Source organism: Dermochelys coriacea, chromosome 4 (assembly GCF_009764565.3).
Source record: "Dermochelys coriacea isolate rDerCor1 chromosome 4, rDerCor1.pri.v4, whole genome shotgun sequence".
NCBI classification, from domain to species: Eukaryota; Metazoa; Chordata; order Testudines; family Dermochelyidae; genus Dermochelys; species Dermochelys coriacea.
Window position 1 is genome coordinate 139,824,450 of NC_050071.1, and position 17,826 is coordinate 139,842,275.

Genomic DNA, 17,826 nt, shown 5'->3' on the forward strand with positions numbered 1-17,826 from the left:
ATAAGCTTTCGTGAGCTACAGCTCACTTCATCGGATGCATTTGGTGGTTTTTCCACCAAATGCATCCGATGAAGTGAGCTGTAGCTCACGAAAGCTTATGCTCTAATAAATTTGTTAGTCTCTAAGGTGCCACAAGTACTCCTTTTCTTTTTGCGAATACAGACTAACACGGCTGCTACTCTGAAACCTCTGATGCTATTTGTTTCCAATGTGTCATATCACTTTCATTATTTACAGGCAGTGCCACATCATTCCCATTCCTGCTGGAATTGATGTTTGACACCTACATCTCCTTACCAATCACTTGATCTGCTGTTAGTGCAAAGGACTTTTAACCACAGGAGCTAAAAAGGATATCTTTCCATACTACCGCTAAACTAAAGTTGGAACTGTAGTCTGCCACTTAGAAACTGCCATTGTATGTTTGAGAGAGAACCATAACACTAAAACTCAACTTGTAAAGAGAACAATAAAAGATGCCCCTTGTGTTTTAGGAGCTTCTAAAGATTTATTCAGGAGCGTGTATTGTATTTGAATAAAACATATTCCTGCAAGCCATACTTGCTGTTCACAGATACATTTGGCGTGTTTAGACTAATACACAGGACTGTTTAATGTTAATTTGTGGTATACTAATATGGTAAGTACACTGGCAGCTGTCTGATTTGTGTAGACTTACAAAATTTTCAGATTGGAGTTACTTAGACCTGTTTATATTTATACAATTGGTTTTATTTAGAAATTGTTCTCATCAGGTTCCCTTGTGTCATCTTTATGCCCAGTGAAAGCATCAGGAATTTGTTTTGAAGTGTTTGCATGCTGGAGTCCATATCTTTCCATATGCAGTAAAATCTGTCTAACATTTTTGTATTCTTTATGTTGGAACAGTGTATTAATACCTCTGTGTTTATTCACTAGCAACTACTCCGTGAGATGCAACAGATGGCTAGCCGTCCCTTTGCCTCCATCAATGTTGCCTTAGAAACAGACGAAGAGCCACCTGATCTCATTGGAGGAAGCATAAAGGTTAGAGTTCATGCTGTTTGGACGGTCCTACCTGTAATTAATCTTCATGGATGTTTTTTCTCAACTGTGGATAAAGCAGTAATGGAAATCTGCTGCTCATTGGCAACCTGTAGGAAATTATAAGGACTTGAAAGCTTGTATGAAAGCTTATGTCTTGTTTTGACTTCGTTATGCCTTCAGGTTATGCATTTCCATCTTTTGGACTACACTGGTTTTAATAAAAGTTACACCAATTTTTAATTTTTATGCTTGTAATGAAGAAGGATACAGCTTAACACAGCAGAACAGTTGGCTGGAAATAGCCGTAGGTGCTGCAAATAGAAACAGTTTTTGTGAGGTCTCTCCAAAGGAACAGAAGAGTAATTGTCTTTGAATTCTGTGAAGATATAAATGTATTTTTTGAAGCAAATAAACGTTCATCACAAAATATGATGCATACAAAGTAGGAGGAGAGAATTACAAAGTGTCTTCCCCCTAATCTGGAATACTTTTAGATGCAGTATGTTGTAATTGTAGGAATATGCAGAGTTAAAAGGGAAGATGAAGAATTTGAGAGAGATCATGGCTGTGGTAAATTTCTGATATCAGACCTGTAAACTAGAAAGCAAAGCTAAGCTCTCGTGAGTATAATTTGTCTATCTACTGTACACATGCTTAGCCTATAAGTTTATGGCACTCTCACTTAACAGCCGGCACAAAATCTTCTTTCCTGCCCTTACCATGATGACAAAAAAAAAAATTTCTTCCATTTAGAATATATGTTGGGTGTGTTTATGTATGAATATAAAATATAGCAAAAAAAATTGATAAAAGAATGTTAAAGTTGCAAAGTTCAGAATTCAGGTGCCAGGAAATGCCAGAATTAGGATGCCCGTACGACTTTAGTTCTGCACCTAATGCATATGAATTGATAGTCTTTAATTACATGTTCATACTATTTTTTTCATAGGACTTCTGCCTCATTCAGGGCACAGGATAAACAGCTCTCCATAAGTGAGGCAGCAGTTCAGAATTACTCTTTAGCCTCACTATTCAATGTGCACCCCTACCATATTTGCTATATACTGTCCAAATGTTGCATTGAATTTAGAATTAATTTTGTTCATGGAGTTTTCTCAGGTTTGCATTACCACAGCATCTGAGTGGTTCATCAGTTTATCTCTATCTCAGGCAGGGAGGTATGGTCCCTTTTTTTTTGTAAATAGGAAACTGAGCAATAGAGAAAATAAGGCCAAAACTTGCAAGATTTCACTAACTTTAAGTGTTTCAATGATTGGGCAACTAGTTTGAGATATTTATGGGGCCTGAATTTTTGGAACATCAGCTGTACTTTCATTTTAGTTGTGAGTGCTGAGTACTTTTGAATAGTAAGCCCTAGATACGTCCAGGATGTTAAATAAATGCCTCTGAGTTAGAATTGATAGAGAGATTAACCAAAAGACAATCTTTCTGTTAAGATATGGTCCACATCTCTGAAAAAGTTTGATACAAGTTTTAACAAGTTAAGAATTACTTAGAAAAGTTAGATGTCTTTGAGTCAAATGACGAACTATATTTTAGAATAGTAAAGGAACTGTGTGAGAAGATATGAGCCATTAGTGATTATCTTTGAGAAATCGTGGAGGACAGGAGTGATTCCAGAAAACTGAAAAAGGGCAAATATAGTATCTCTCCATGAAAAGGGGAACAAGGACAACCCATGGAATTATAGATAAGGCTACAGTTTAGTCATGGGTATTTTTAGTGTAAGTCATGAACGGGTCACGAGCAATAAACAAAAATTCACAGCCCGTACCTATCCATGACTTGTACTAAAAATACCTGTAACTAAATCTTGGGGGCAGTGCACGTCTGGGGCCAGTGGCACCAGCTGCTGGGGGCCACCCAGGGACTGCAGTCGCTCTGAGACCGCTGCCTGGGACCACGGCCACTCCCAGGGGCCACCCGAGAAGTCGCTGGTGTGGCTGTCCCGGAGGCCACTACAGCAGCGGCTGGTATGGCTGTCCCCAGGGCCACCTGGGCAGCTGGCCCTGGAGCCAGCTACTTGAGTGGCCCTGGGGCCAGCCACATCGGCCACTGCAGAAGTCACAGAAGGCATGGAATCCGTGACTTCCATGACAGACACAGAGCCCTAAATATAGATCAGTCAGCTTAATTTTGATACCCAGAAAGATAATGGAGCAAATAATCAAACAATCAATTTGTAAGCATCTAGAGGAAAATAAGGTGATAAATCAAGGACAAATCATGTCAAACCATCCAAATAACCTTCTTTGACATGGTAACAAGCCTTGTGAATGGGTGGGGGAGGCACTAGATGTAGTATGTCTTGACTTTAGTAAGGCTTTTAGTGCTCTCTCACATGACCTCTTAAACTAGAGAAATAGAGCCTGGACAAACATATTATAAGGTTTGGAAAAGCAAACTCAGAGTAGTTATCACTGTTCCACAATCAATCTGGAAGGGCATATCAAGTGGGGTCCCATAGGGGTCTGCCCTGGGTCCAGTTCTATTCAATATCTTCATAAATGATTTGGCTAATGGGCTAGAGAGTACATTCATAAACACCATGCTGGGAGGAGTTGCAAGCCCTTTTGATGACGGGATTAGAATTCAAAATGACCTTAACAAACTGCAGAAATGGTCTGAAATAGGATGAAATTCAATAATAACAAATGTAAAGTACTACACTTAGGAAGGAATAATACATTGCACAAATACAAAATGGGAAATGACTGCCTAGGGAGGAGTACAGCCAGAAAGGATCTGGAGGTTATAGTAGATCACAAACTAAAGGAGAGTCAATAATGTAATACTATTGCAAATAAAGCAATCATCATTCTGGGATGTATTAGCAGGGGTCTTGTAATCCAAACATGAGAAGTTATTCTTCCACTCTACTCAGTAGTGATAAGGCCTCGACTGGAGTATAGCATTCAGCTCTGGCAACCATACTTCTGGAAAGATGTGGACAAATTGGAGAAAGTCCAGAAGAAAGCAACAAAAATGATTAAAAGTCTGGAAAACATGACCTATATGAGGAAAGATTGAAAAAAAAGAAGGGTTTTAGTTTGGAGAAGACTGAGAGGGGATGTGGTAAGTCTTCAAGTACGTAAAAGCTTGTTATAAACACGAGCAATAAATTGTTCTCCTTATCGACTGAGGACAAGACAATGGGCTTAAACTGCAGCAAGAGAAAATTAGGTTAGACATTAGGAAAAACTTCTTGATTGTCAGAGTAGTTAAGCGTGGGAACAAATTTCCTAGGGAGGTTGTGGAATCTCCATCATTGGAGGCTTTTAAGAACAGGGTAGACAAACACCTGTCAAGGATGGTCTAGATAATGCTTCGTCATGCCTAAGTGTAGGGGACTGGACTAGATGACCTGCTGAGGTCCCTCCTGGTCCTTCATTTCTATGATTCTTTAATATCATGCATCCGATGAAGTGGGTTCTAGCCCATGTGAAAGCTTATGTCCAAATAAATCTGTTAGTCTTTAAGGTGCCACCAGATTGCTTGTTGTTTTTGTGGATACAGACTAACGCAGCTACCCTGATACTTTAATATCCTGGATGACCTAGTAGGTCTTCTCCATTTTTAGAGTCTGAAGTAGGTGGTTACAGAAAGTCTGTATGGAACCAGTTGTCCATATCACGTTGTCATAAAAATTGGCACTTTTGTTGTCTCAGCAGAGGCTCCAATGAATGGTTATGGACATTCTTCTCTCTCTGAAAAAAGGTGCATCCAAATCAAGTTCAAAGCATATTGGTGCAGAAAAGCTTGCCTACACTATGCCTGTTTGGTGGCTAAATTAGTTGATTTCAGTCTCTGATTAAGTCAGCCCAGCACTACTGTGAACATTATTTTTTAAGGGAAATGCAACAGCTGTATTACGTGACAGAGATGTGACATATTGGCTTAGTTCACGTAGGTGTACTATAAAAATATATTACAGTGGCCTTCTTTTTCACCTGTTGTTTTACACTGTATGTACAACTCACTTGTTTGTATGTTTCCCTCTTAATCTTGTTCGTCTGGGGAAATTAACTGATAGGATTTACAGAAAAGCCAACTTTCTTTAAAACAAAAATAATACTGTAAAAACTATGCATATGTTTATCGTTAGTATGAAAACAGACTGTCTTTGTTAAATTCAAATCAGGGTTAAGAAGTTCAGGCTAGCATGAATTATTAAAATTCTGCTCTGACTTTTCATAGAATCATAGAATATCAGGGTTGGAAGGGACCCCAGAAGGTCATCTAGTCCAACCCCCTGCTCAAAGCAGGACCAAGTCCCAGTTAAATCATCCCAGCCAGGGCTTTGTCAAGCCTGACCTTAAAAACCTCTAAGGAAGGAGATTCTACCACCTCCCTAGGTAACGCATTCCAGTGTTTCACCACCCTCTTAGTGAAAAAGTTTTTCCTAATATCCAATCTAAACCTCCCCCATTGCAACTTGAGACCATTACTCCTCGTTCTGTCATCTGCTACCATTGAGAACAGTCTAGAGCCATCCTCTTTGAAACCCCCTTTCAGGTAGTTGAAAGCAGCTATCAAATCCCCCCTCATTCTTCTCTTCTGCAGACTAAACAATCCCAGCTCCCTCAGCCTCTCCTCATAAGTCATGTGCTCTAGACCCCTAATCATTTTTGTTGCCCTTCGCTGTACTCTTTCCAATTTATCCACATCCTTCTTGTAGTGTGGGGCCCAAAACTGGACACAGTACTCCAGATGAGGCCTCACCAGTGTCGAATAGAGGGGAACGATCACGTCCCTCGATCTGCTCGCTATGCCCCTACTTATACATCCCAAAATGCCATTGGCCTTCTTGGCAACAAGGGCACACTGCTGACTCATATCCAGCTTCTCGTCCACTGTCACCCCTAGGTCCTTTTCCGCAGAACTGCTGCCGAGCCATTCGGTCCCTAGTCTGTAGCGGTGCATTGGATTCTTCCATCCTAAGTGCAGGACCCTGCACTTATCCTTATTGAACCTCATTAGATTTCTTTTGGCCCAATCTTCCAATTTGTCTAGGTCCTTCTGTATCCTATCCCTCCCCTCCAGCGTATCTACCACTCCTCCCAGTTTAGTATCATCTGCAAATTTGCTGAGAGTGCAATCCACACCATCCTCCAGATCATTTATGAAGATATTGAACAAAACGGGCCCCAGGACCGACCCCTGGGGCACTCCACTTGACACCGGCTGCCAACTAGACATGGAGCCATTGATCACTACCCGTTGAGCCCGACAATCTAGCCAGCTTTCTACCCACCTTATAGTGCATTCATCCAGCCCATACTTCCTTAACTTGCTGACAAGAATGCTGTGGGAGACCGTGTCAAAAGCTTTGCTAAAGTCAAGAAACAATACATCCACTGCTTTCCCTTCATCCACAGAACCAGTAATCTCATCATAAAAGGCGATTAGATTAGTCAGGCATGACCTTCCCTTGGTGAATCCATGCTGACTGTTCCTGATCACTTTCCTCTCCTCTAAGTGCTTCAGGATTGATTCTTTGAGGACCTGCTCCATGATTTTTCCAGGGACTGAGGTGAGGCTGACCGGCCTGTAGTTCCCAGGATCCTCCTTCTTCCCTTTTTTAAAGATGGGCACTACATTAGCCTTTTTCCAGTCATCCGGGACTTCCCCCGTTCGCCACGAGTTTTCAAAGATAATGGCCAAGGGCTCTGCAATCACAGCCGCCAATTCCCTCAGCACTCTCGGATGCAATTCGTCTGGCCCCATGGACTTGTGCACGTCCAGCTTTTCTAAATAGTCCCTAACCACCTCTATCTCTACAGAGGGCTGGCCATCTCTTCCCCATTTTGTGATGCCCAGCACAGCAGTCTGGGAGCTGACCTTGTTAGTGAAAACAGAGGCAAAAAAAGCATTGAGTACATTAGCTTTTTCCACATCCTCTGTCACTAGCTTGCCTCCCTCATTCAGTAAGGGGCCCACACTTTCCTTGGCTTTCTTCTTGTTGCCAACATACCTGAAGAAACCCTTCTTGTTACTCTTGACATCTCTTGTTAGCTGCAGCTCCAGGTGCAATTTGGCCCTCCTGATATCTTTCCTACATGCCCGAGCAATATTTTTATACTCTTCCCTGGTCATATGTCCAACCTTCCACTTCTTGTAAGCTTCTTTTTTATGTTTAAGATCCGCTAGGATTTCACCATTAAGCCAAGCTGGTCGCCTGCCATATTTACTATTCTTTCGACTCATCGGGATGGTTTGTCCCTGTAACCTCAACAGGGATTCCTTGAAATACAGCCAGCTCTCCTGGACTCCCTTCCCTTTCATGTTAGTCCCCCAGGGGATCCTGGCCATCTGTTCCCTGAGGGAGTCAAAGTCTGCTTTCCTGAAGTCCAGGGTCCGTATCCTGCTGCTTACCTTTCTTCCCTGCGTCAGGATCCTGAACTCAACCAACTCATGGTCACTGCCTCCCAGATTCCCATCCACTTTTGCTTCCCCCACTAATTCTACCCGGTTTGTGAGCAGCAGGTCAAGAAAAGCGCTCCCCCTAGTTGGCTCCCCTAGCACTTGCACCAGGAAATTGTCCCCTACGCTTTCCAAAAACTTCCTGGATTGTCTATGCACCGCTGTATTGCTCTCCCAGCAGATATCAGGAAAATTAAAGTCACCCATGAGAATCAGGGCATGCGATCTAGTAGCTTCCGTGAGTTGCCGGAAGAAAGCCTCATCCACCTCATCCCCCTGGTCCGGTGGTCTATAGCAGACTCCCACCATGACATCACTCTTGTTGCACACACTTCTAAACTTAATCCAGAGACACTCAGGTTTTTCCACAGTTTCGTACCGGAGCTCTGAGCAGTCATACTGCTCCCTTACATACAGTGCTACTCCCCCACCTTTTCTGCCCTGCCTGTCCTTCCTGAACAGTTTATAACCATCCATGACTGTACTCCAGTCATGTGAGTTATCCCACCAAGTCTCTGTTATTCCAATCACGTCATAATTCCTTGACATCACCAGGACCTCCAGTTCTCCCTGCTTGTTTCCAAGGCTTTGTGCATTTGTATATAAGCACTTGAGATAACCTGTTGATTGCCCCTCAATCCCAGTATGAGGCAGGAGCCCTCCCCTCACAGACATTCCTGCCTGTGCTTCCTCCCGGTATCCTGCTTTCCCACTTACCTCAGGGCTTTGGTCTCCTTCCCCCGGTGAACCTAGTTTAAAGCCCTCCTCACTAGGTTAGCCAGCCTGCTGGCAAAGATGTTCTTCCCTCTCTTCGTAAGATGGAGCCCGTCTCTGCCCAGCACTCCTCCTTCATGGAACACCATCCCATGGTCAAAGAATCCAAAGCCTTCTCTCCGACACCACCTGCGTAGCCATTCGTTGACCTCCACGATTCGACGGTCCCTACCCAGGCCTTTTCCTTCCACGGGGAGGATGGACGAGAACACCACTTGCGCCTCCAACTCCTTTATCCTTCTTCCCAGAGCCACGTAGTCCGCAGTGATCCGCTCAAGGTCATTCTTGGCAGTATCATTGGTGCCCACGTGGAGAAGCAGGAAGGGGTAGCGATCCGAGGGCTTGATGAGTCTCGGCAGTCTCTCCGTCACATCACGAATCTTAGCCCCTGGCAAGCAGCAGACTTCTCGGTTTTCCCGGTCAGGGCGGCAGATAGATGACTCAGTCCCCCGGAGGAGAGAGTCCCCGACCACCACCACCCGCCTTCTCCTCTTGGGAGTGGTGGTCGTGGAACCCCCAACCTCAGGACATCGCATCTCATGCCTCCCAACCAGCGGAGTCTCCTTCCGCTTTCTCCCCCCAGACATATCATCTGGTCCACTCTCCGCAATGGTACCTGTGGAGAGAACATGAAAGCGGTTAGTTACCTGTGTCTGTGTTACTGGAACCCGGACATTCCGCTTACCTCTTCTGGAGGTCACATGTTGCCAAGCTTCTTCACTGGCCTCTTGGCTCCTCTGTGCAACCTGCTCTATATCTTTAGAGCTTTGTGCCCCTAGAAGGCTATCCTGAGTTTGGTCCAGAAAATCCTCAGTCTCTCGTATACAACGCAGGGTCGTTACCTGTTGCTCCAGACCTTCAATCTTCTCTTCCAATATGGAGACCAGCTTGCACTTTGCACTTTTCACAGGGTCCATCATCTAAACTAAATTGACATTTACCATGAAAAAATGCCAGTCTTCCTGCAGGCACTTCCCCTTCCCCTCTTTCCATTTCTTAGCTTATTTCTAGAAAAACTAATTTAACTAAAAACACCACTCTTGCGGTATTAGCCCAGAACCAGTTGTTGTAGAGCTGTCCTAAACTTTTCTGACTTCATGACAAGTTTGTTTGCAGTTAATATCTTCTGTTCAGTTTTTGTTTTCACTTTGGATCTTTCAATATCTGCTCATTTCTTCCTCTCCTCTCCTGTTTAGCTTTCTGAACTGACTTTTTTCTGTTGTCTTTATCCTTTCCTTTTGTTTTTTCTTTTTGATTAGAACTGCATTAAAGAGGGCTGCCCCTCTGCTGTGAAGGGCTCCATAAATAGTAACACAGGATCTCATTCATTTCCTTCCTCACTTCTACGTGATACCTTCTGTCTGTCTGCCATTTTTTCTTTTCTGTTTTGTCAGACCTGGCAAACTCTGACATTCTTACATGGCCCAGGAATTGAAGGTGCAGGCCAGCTTTTCAAGAGTAAGAGGACAGTTAAGAATCCCGGTCATTTATGTAGCTTGCTGAATTTAACAGTAGTACTGAGACAGGGACTTGAGGCTAGTGTGTACAAACTTTCTGAAGCATTCAAGTGTAGATTGGATGGTTTGGGGGAGAAATTAAAAAGGGACAAAGCAAAAATGTAGGCTCTGAGTACTGCAGAAAATATTCCCAGAGAGGTGTTCTAGATTGTTGAATAATACTCCAGTGAAAGTGGTGGAAACTACACCTAACAGGTATATTCAGTTTCGAATATGTCGTCTACATGTCCTTTTGGTCAATTTCAGTTTTTCTCCCAGCCCTTTGCCACTTGCACTGGAATTCCCCAAATAATTTGCAAAGGAGAAGCTGCCATCATAGTCTACGCTCCCATTGCTCTTTGGTTGGAAATATTCTTAACTGAAGGGAATTGCAGGAATCTGAATTGATGTGGAATGGGCTGATAAGCAACTGTGGAACTGCATTTTTTTTGCCTTCTGTTTCCTGTTGCCAGAGCAGGGAGATTGAAAACAGAAATGTTGGGTACATTGTTGGACCTTAAGTTGTTATCCAGTCACTCTACCATTCAGTGTGCCACCATTGTTGATCCTGTATTTGGCTTACCCTCCCTTGTACACGCTTGGCACCAGAACTACAGATTTCTTAGTGCTAATCACAAACACATGGCTTTTTTTCACATGAATCGGAGATTTTTGGTTCATAACTACTTTATTTGGGGTACAAAAGAGAGTTGAAAAATGGGGCATTTTGTCTACAAGAGGCCTCTTTCCTTTTCCATTGTGCATGGCCAATTGGCAGCTTAGCATCAAGCTGGTTCCATCCTAAGCTAATATTTTCCAGCTGGACGTATTAGAACAGTGTTTTCAATTAGTATTTTTCCTAGGGCACATCATAGTAATAGAAAGTAATTTACCTTTAGGGAAACAATGTTATTAGTGTGCAGCTAAGCAACAGATAACTAGCTCCTTTGGGAGTTTTTCCATTCAGAAACCCAGTAGAGCACAAATCTTCTCTTAAATTTGGTTGGCCATTACAAGATCTATTGGCCCTTGACTGCAGCTGTTTGAACTCCCTGAAGCGCTAAACATTACAACTTTTATAAGAATATTTAAGACCCTTAGTCATCTAGAACCTGTGCAAATGTTTTAAACTGAGTTACTTGGAGTCAGGTTATTGTTTAGATCTTGTTCTTTGAACTGCTCTAAGAAGATTCTTGCAGTCAGTTGGAAATAGTCTTAAAAATCAGCTTTTCAAACAGAAGATAGAGAGTTTCTTAGAGTGTTGGCATAGATGATCTTTAAGCATCTTAAAGTAGGGAGGCGCATGCAACTAGTACTTGCATTCTCAGCAGAGGTAAATATATATACTGTGAAAGTCATCCTAAGCAGCCACCCCAGGGATGAACAAACAGATACCTAGTAAAGTTTCAGAGTGGCAGTCGTGTTAGTCTGTATTCGCAAAAAGAAAAGGAGTACTTGTGGCACCTTAGAGACTAACAAATTTATTTGAGCATAAGCTTTCATGAGCTACAGATCACTTCATCGGATGCACCTTAGAGACTAACAAATTTATTTGAGCATAAGCTTTCGTGAGCTACAGCTCACTTCATCGGATGCATCCAATGAAGTGAGCTGTAGCTCACGAAAGCTTATACTCAAATAAATGTGTTCATCTCTAAGGTGCCACAAGTACTCCTTTTCTTTATGCTCAAATAAATTTGTTAGTCTCTAAGATGCCACAAGTATACCTAGTAAAGTTTGTCTTTCATAACAGGTCAAACAAAATTGTGCTGGAAACCTTGAGGGAGACTGTAAAGCAGTTTCATAAGACAGTATTGTCAACTGGAGATGGCCATTCGTGCAGATTTCACTGTATTGTGTTCTGTTTTCCACACTTAGAATCCAGCACTGATAGATGGTTATCCTTTCATCTGTGAACTGGAGGCTATTCATGTCTACAAGTAGTCTAAATGGCTGAATAATGGTGGCGTTTGTCAAGAAAACAGTCTGCAGCTCGTTTGGAATGTTAATGTCTTTGAGGTGTGGATGTGCATTTAATTCCACAACATTAGTTTTCATAGGGCCAAAGTTAGTCTCACTGCAAATTCTTAATTGCCCCTTTTTCAAACATCAAGACTCCAAGCTTGAGTTCTGCTTTAAAAAGAACAGAAATGTGGCACAAGTGTAGCCTGTGTCAGTCCAGTAATCAATTCATACTGCCCAGGGTAGAAATGTTGTCAACGGCATCAAAAACTGCCTGAAGGTCCCAGCTATTTAAAGGTAGAGATAAACAGTAGTATGTTCAGATGGGTTCATTGGGATCTGTGCTCTTTCCACTCTTAACATCTTTATTAGTTATCTAGAAGGTGGTAAACAGCATGCTCAGGACATTCACAGTAGCATGAGAGGAGTTGTGAATATTAGCAAGGCCAGGAAGTAGCTAGAACGGTTAGACATTTGAACCAAAAAAAGCGAGGCTTAGACTTGAAGAACTGCAAGCTATTGCACTGGGGGGCAAATAATTTGAAATAAAAAATTGCACATAGACATCACTTCTAAAGCCTTGCTGTAACTGCACCCGGAATCTTGTATTCAGTTCTGAGTACTACTGTATTATAACAGGGTTCAAAAAAGAACTAGATAAGTTCATGGAGGATAGGTCCATCAATGGCTATTAGCCAGGATGGGCAGAGATGGTGTCCCTAGCCTCTGTTTGCCAGAAGCTGGGAATGGGCAACAGGGAATGGATCACTTGATGATAACCTGTTCTGTTTGTTCCCTTTGGGGCACCTGGCATTGGCCACTGTCAGAATATGGATCTTTGGTCTGACCCAGTATGGCTGATCTTATGATTTTATAAAAAAAAAACTGATTCAATAGGATGAGTTCAGAGGAGAGCAACCAAACTTCTCAGAGAGTTTGGCCTGACTTCTAAAAGGATTAAAAGCCAAGTAGGTACTGTATAGTTTGACTAAGCAATGTTTGAGAGGGGCACAACTGTCTGTATATATTTAAAGGGGCAGTGAGGAGAGGAATGAAAGGGATATCCCAGAGAGGAATGGGATGAAATTGAGAGGAAAATATAAACTGAACATCAGGAAAAAAAACGTTGTTAGTGAGAGCTGTAGCACTGCAGAATAGTCACTTCAGGGAAGTAATGGGGCTTCCATCACTTGGGACATTTTGTAATGATCTAGTCTAGTTTTTATAGGTACTATAAAGAAGAATCCTGTCTTAAAGCTTACCTAGAGGGAGGTTATCCCATAACTTCCTAGCATAGTGGTTCTTGAACCTTCGTTTTAAGCAGCTGTGGTGCTGTCCACTTTTAAAGACGGTACTGGACTCATTGAACCGTTGGTTTTGATCTAGCATGTCAGTGCCTATGTTCCTGTGACTTGGATGATTCGTTCATAGGTTTCAAAGCCACAGCGGGGGACTGTTATGATCTAGTCTGACCTCCCACGTATCACAGGCCATTGCATTTCATTCAGAAGACATGCTATAACAGCGTTTTAGTTCTAATTTATTACTTGTTCCATTCTTCTGAGAGAGCATCATTTGCCATTTAAAAGATTAATTGCTGATTTGTTAATACTAAAACACTCAGATTGCACGTAAGTGTGTAACTACGCTGTTTGCTTTTGAAAATATGCACCAACAGTGGAACAGCAAATGTGGTCCGCGTAGGTGAACAGATGTCAGGATAGCTACTGTTCTGTTGCAGTATAGAGGAATATGAGAACAAAGAGAGATTTATCCATTTGGGCCTTTTAAATTATATTTGTTGTTGACTCTGCCTATGTTCTCCTGCTTTCTACTTTATAGAAAAGTGTGTGCTACCCGTAATATGTAGTTGCTATTTTAAGAACCTAGAGATCGTGTGGACAAGTGAGGTGTGTAAAACTGATTAGCTCTCCTAGAATTTAATATACTCTAATAATGTTCTGTACTGTGAAAACAACAAAAGATGCTAAATCCTTCGCTTAATGAATTATTTCCAGCTAACGTAAGTGTGGGTTTCATTTGACATAATTTGCTACTTCGAGAAAGCTTTTCCATTGGTATGCAGTAAACATTTGGTAGTGACACTCTGTGATCTGCTGTTTGTCCTGACTGTGTGACTGCAAAGGTTCATTCCCCTGCCCTGAGTATACATTTTGGTAGGTAAATGGAATGATGGCAAGATTTAACTGTGTCCACATTTTGTAAATGTATGAGGTAAGTATTTATAAATAAAATTGAAAAGCTGATATTTTCAGTAAAACTGACCAGTAATGCAGTTGGAAATGCTTTTACCCTGATTTTAGCTGATAAGGAGGATGTGGCTCGAGAGAAAGCAAACTCTGTGAAGCTTTGAGTAAAAGGGTCTTTTTAAACTCTTCTTTCCCTTTGGCAGCAATGAGTACATTTTCCGATTGAAACACTAATAACACCAACAGCTTCTGAAAACTGTTGGAGAGGACCTATTTGCATTCCTTTGTGCACAGAAGTTGTGTTAAGTGTCTTGTGTCTGAGATCATCTGACTGCTGTTTCATCCTTTTTATGTGCACCTTTTATTATAAAAAGCAACCTAGTATTGAAATTAATAGCATAACTACCCTCTGGTACATGTGAAATCAAGGTGAACTTTTTAACATTTGTCACATGCATATTGGCCGTATTGTATGCTGTGGCCTTGTCTTACACTACCCATAGGGCAGCAGTGGAGAATTTCAGAATCAATGCGAATGTTACCTTATTTGTGAGAACGTTATGGGGCCAGAAGGTTTTGTAATTTAACATTGCCTGGGAACATTGCAAGTTCTCCTGACACTAATCTTTCCCTTCATGTAGACCTTGCATTGAATGCTTGCTTCTTGCATTAAAAGTGGGATGGTTATTTATTAAATGTAGCTGGGTATAACTCCCCATTGATCTTTCTGCTGTTCATTTGAGGCCATTTGCATTTCTGATACAAGATACTGATGAATCAGTGTCTCATGCCCATATGTTGACTCTGCTAGGGCTAGCCCAGAAGGCTTGAGCACCTTTTTAAAAAATTATATTCTTAAACTCCAGACATAGAAACCCAATATTGAAATGGGCTGAACAATTCAAGAAAAAAGATTGATTTACTGTGGGCCAGCTTCTAATTAAATATCAGGGCCAAGGTTTCAAAGATGAATATGAATTTTTAATTTAGAATTGTGCACTTCAAATAATTACAAGAAGTTAATTTGTCTCCATATGAGAAAGCACATGAAATACTCTGGGGATGTGATTTTTTTTAGAACTTCATTTATACCCTCTTTTTATGCAAAATTGCTTATGTTTTATTTTATGAATGCTTGGTCAGTTTTCAATCATACCATTCAAAAAAACTTGGGAAACTTAGCATGACACTATTCTACACAGTGAAGTCATCTGAAGCATAGCTGAAACTCTGTTTAACTATTTCAATAATAATGCCCTAGGTTCTGCTTCCATTTAAGAAACTCTGTGAGGCACATATCCTTACTGGAAATTGAAAGCATGTAATGGTTTGGGACTATTTACAAAGCCATACAAGAACGTTGTTAAAAATACATTTTGTCCTACTACGTTTGAAAAGCAATTGGCTTGGCCTGTCAGTGTTGCATGGTAACTGAATTATACATTCCAGTATACTTAAAATGTGTTCTAGAAAAATAAAATTGCTGTTCAGTGTTTTAAATTATATAGAATATTTATTATCTGTAGTCATTAGTTTTCATAAGTGTTATTAACTGTTAGAATGTGTTGTATGTTAATTGTATAAATAGAAATAATGGAATGAAATAAAAAGAGATTTTAGGCTAAACGTCACATAATGATGCCTGATTGTGAGATGTAGTAGGCTGTGAAACTGGCTCTCAAGGGAACTGGTGGTAGACACTTCACCTGAGTCATTTAAAACTAGTCTAGAGAAAGTACTACAAAATGTATTGCTAGTGTGGGAACAATATTGCCATGGGAGATGGATTAATTAGATGACCAAACTGAGACTTTTACCATTTTTAACTTGTATAATTCTCTGAACACTCTACATATTATGCACACATCAACACGCAAACAAAAACATTACTTGGCTTCAGAGTAGCAGCCGTGTTAGTCTGTATTCGCAAAAAGAAAAGGAGTACCCGTGGCACCTTAGAAACTAACAAATTTATTAGAGCATAAGCTTTCGTGAAGTGAGCTGTAGCTCACGAAAGCTTATGCTCTAATAAATTTGTTAGTCTCTAAGGTGCCACGGGTACTCCTTTTCTTATTACTTGGCTTGTGTCCACAACATTTCTGGTCAATATAGCAGCTTTATTGAAGAAATGCTAAAATAGATTTTTTTTACATCCTCAATAATTAACAAGGTATCATTAATTTTAAAATTACATTATAAAAAGGGCACTTTTTCTAATATTAACCAGAGCAAAACCCATGGCTGTTCTGGCCAATAAAAATCAATGGAGCCTCATCATTTCCTGACACTGAAGTTCAGCCCTCAGAAATGTGTCTGTTATGGGATCTAGGAATGACTATCATGTGACATGACTTGGTTATAAAATTTGAGTTACCTTGGCTCCTAGCATTTTGTTGTTCAGCAAAAAAAACAACACTTCCTTTAATAGTAGCTTTAATGGCAGAGGTGAGCCAGTGCAGGCATTTAGCAGCAGAAGGGTTCAATGTACCACCTGTGCAAAGTCGTCATTCTGGCCACATTTACATTTTTCCTTAAGGGGCGGGAGGAGCGGGGAGAAGCATTGATGAAAAGTGCCAAATTGACAGTCTTGGAGACTGAAGTCCCCTCTCCTCACAGACCAGATATGGCATTGGCAGAAGCACTGCAAGCTTCTCCTACGCTGACCACCTCTCAGATGTAACCTGAAGGAAATAAGTCTCTTTGCCATTCACTCCTTGGGGCATTTGAAACTGCCAACAAGGGTGCCATTTGTGGCTTATGTGATGTGTGGACTCAGAGCACCAACTCATATTTGATGGGCCATCAGATGGCAGTGATAGGAACATGCATTTGAACCAGTGCCCTAAAGGTGAAATCTTTTGTATCCCATTAACGACAATCCCTGGCCATCTGTTCCAACTGAGAGACCTTTTGTGATTTTAAAATGTAACATCCAAGTGTTTGAACACCAACGGCAGCACTAGTGATATGCCAAGAGTCTGAGGGCTGCACCTAATTTGCATAGATTTGCATAATGTGCACTTTTATTGTATCATTAGGTTTTCAATAAAAAGGAATTGCCTCTATATTTCAGTGATAGGCTTAGCAAAATACTCAATGTCAGAGTCCCCATAGTGATTTTTTTTATGGTGAACCTACTACTGAGAGGTGTAGCAAAGTTTGGAGAGCCATATTTTAAGAGGAAAATAGCAGCCATTTATCAGACAAAAACACTAATTCGTTATCGCAAAAAGGGAAAACTGCAAGCCTTCCTCAGTATCCACACTGTGTCTGCCTCCCTCTGATCTTGAAATGATGGCCTGGATCTCCAGTGTGAGAATTCGGTGGCCTACCGTTTGCAGCCCTAATCTCATAACATAGGGCTTCTGTCTCCAAGGGAAGTGGGGGAGTTTGCATTTGGAGCTTTTGTCATAGGGGAGATGGCTGAAGGTAGCTGTAATTTCTGTTATGGAAAAGAAGGGGAAAATTAGGAAGCTGAGCAAGTTAATGCTTTGGTTACTGGATGGGAGGGGGAAAAACATGGACTGTTTTTGGACTATGTCTGTCCGTGGCAGAGAAGTAATAACATGATGAAGTCTGAACAAGCTCTCCCGATTGGCAGCTGCTTATTGTTTGTTTGTACAGCAGCACCTAGAGAACACACTCACGATCAGGGCCCTATTGTGTTGAGTGCTGTACAAATATATGGTTATAGATAGTTCCTGACCCAGTTGGAAACCCTGTCATGTGCTACCAACGAGAGAAGCTTCTTTGGTGTGGCCCGTATGAATATGGGACTAGTGCGTCAAACTCCCTCACGATGTGGGACAGGCCAATATGTAACATGGTAATGTCTAGGCCCATGGTGATGCCAGCTCCAGCTTTGCAGGCAGTTGTGAGATCACAATCAAAATAGCCAGTAAACTGCTGTTTGA

At 41.5% G+C, this 17,826-nt stretch overlaps 1 protein-coding gene across 1 annotated transcript in view; it reads left to right on the forward strand.

The window, feature by feature from the left end:
* The window catches only part of ATRN (attractin), a 262,010-nt gene that overhangs the window by 233,586 nt on the left and 10,598 nt on the right, over positions 1-17,826 (forward strand). Inside the window, 1 exon segment of the mRNA XM_038398370.2 lies at positions 919-1,026. Coding sequence (XP_038254298.2) covers positions 919-1,026 — 108 coding nt within the window.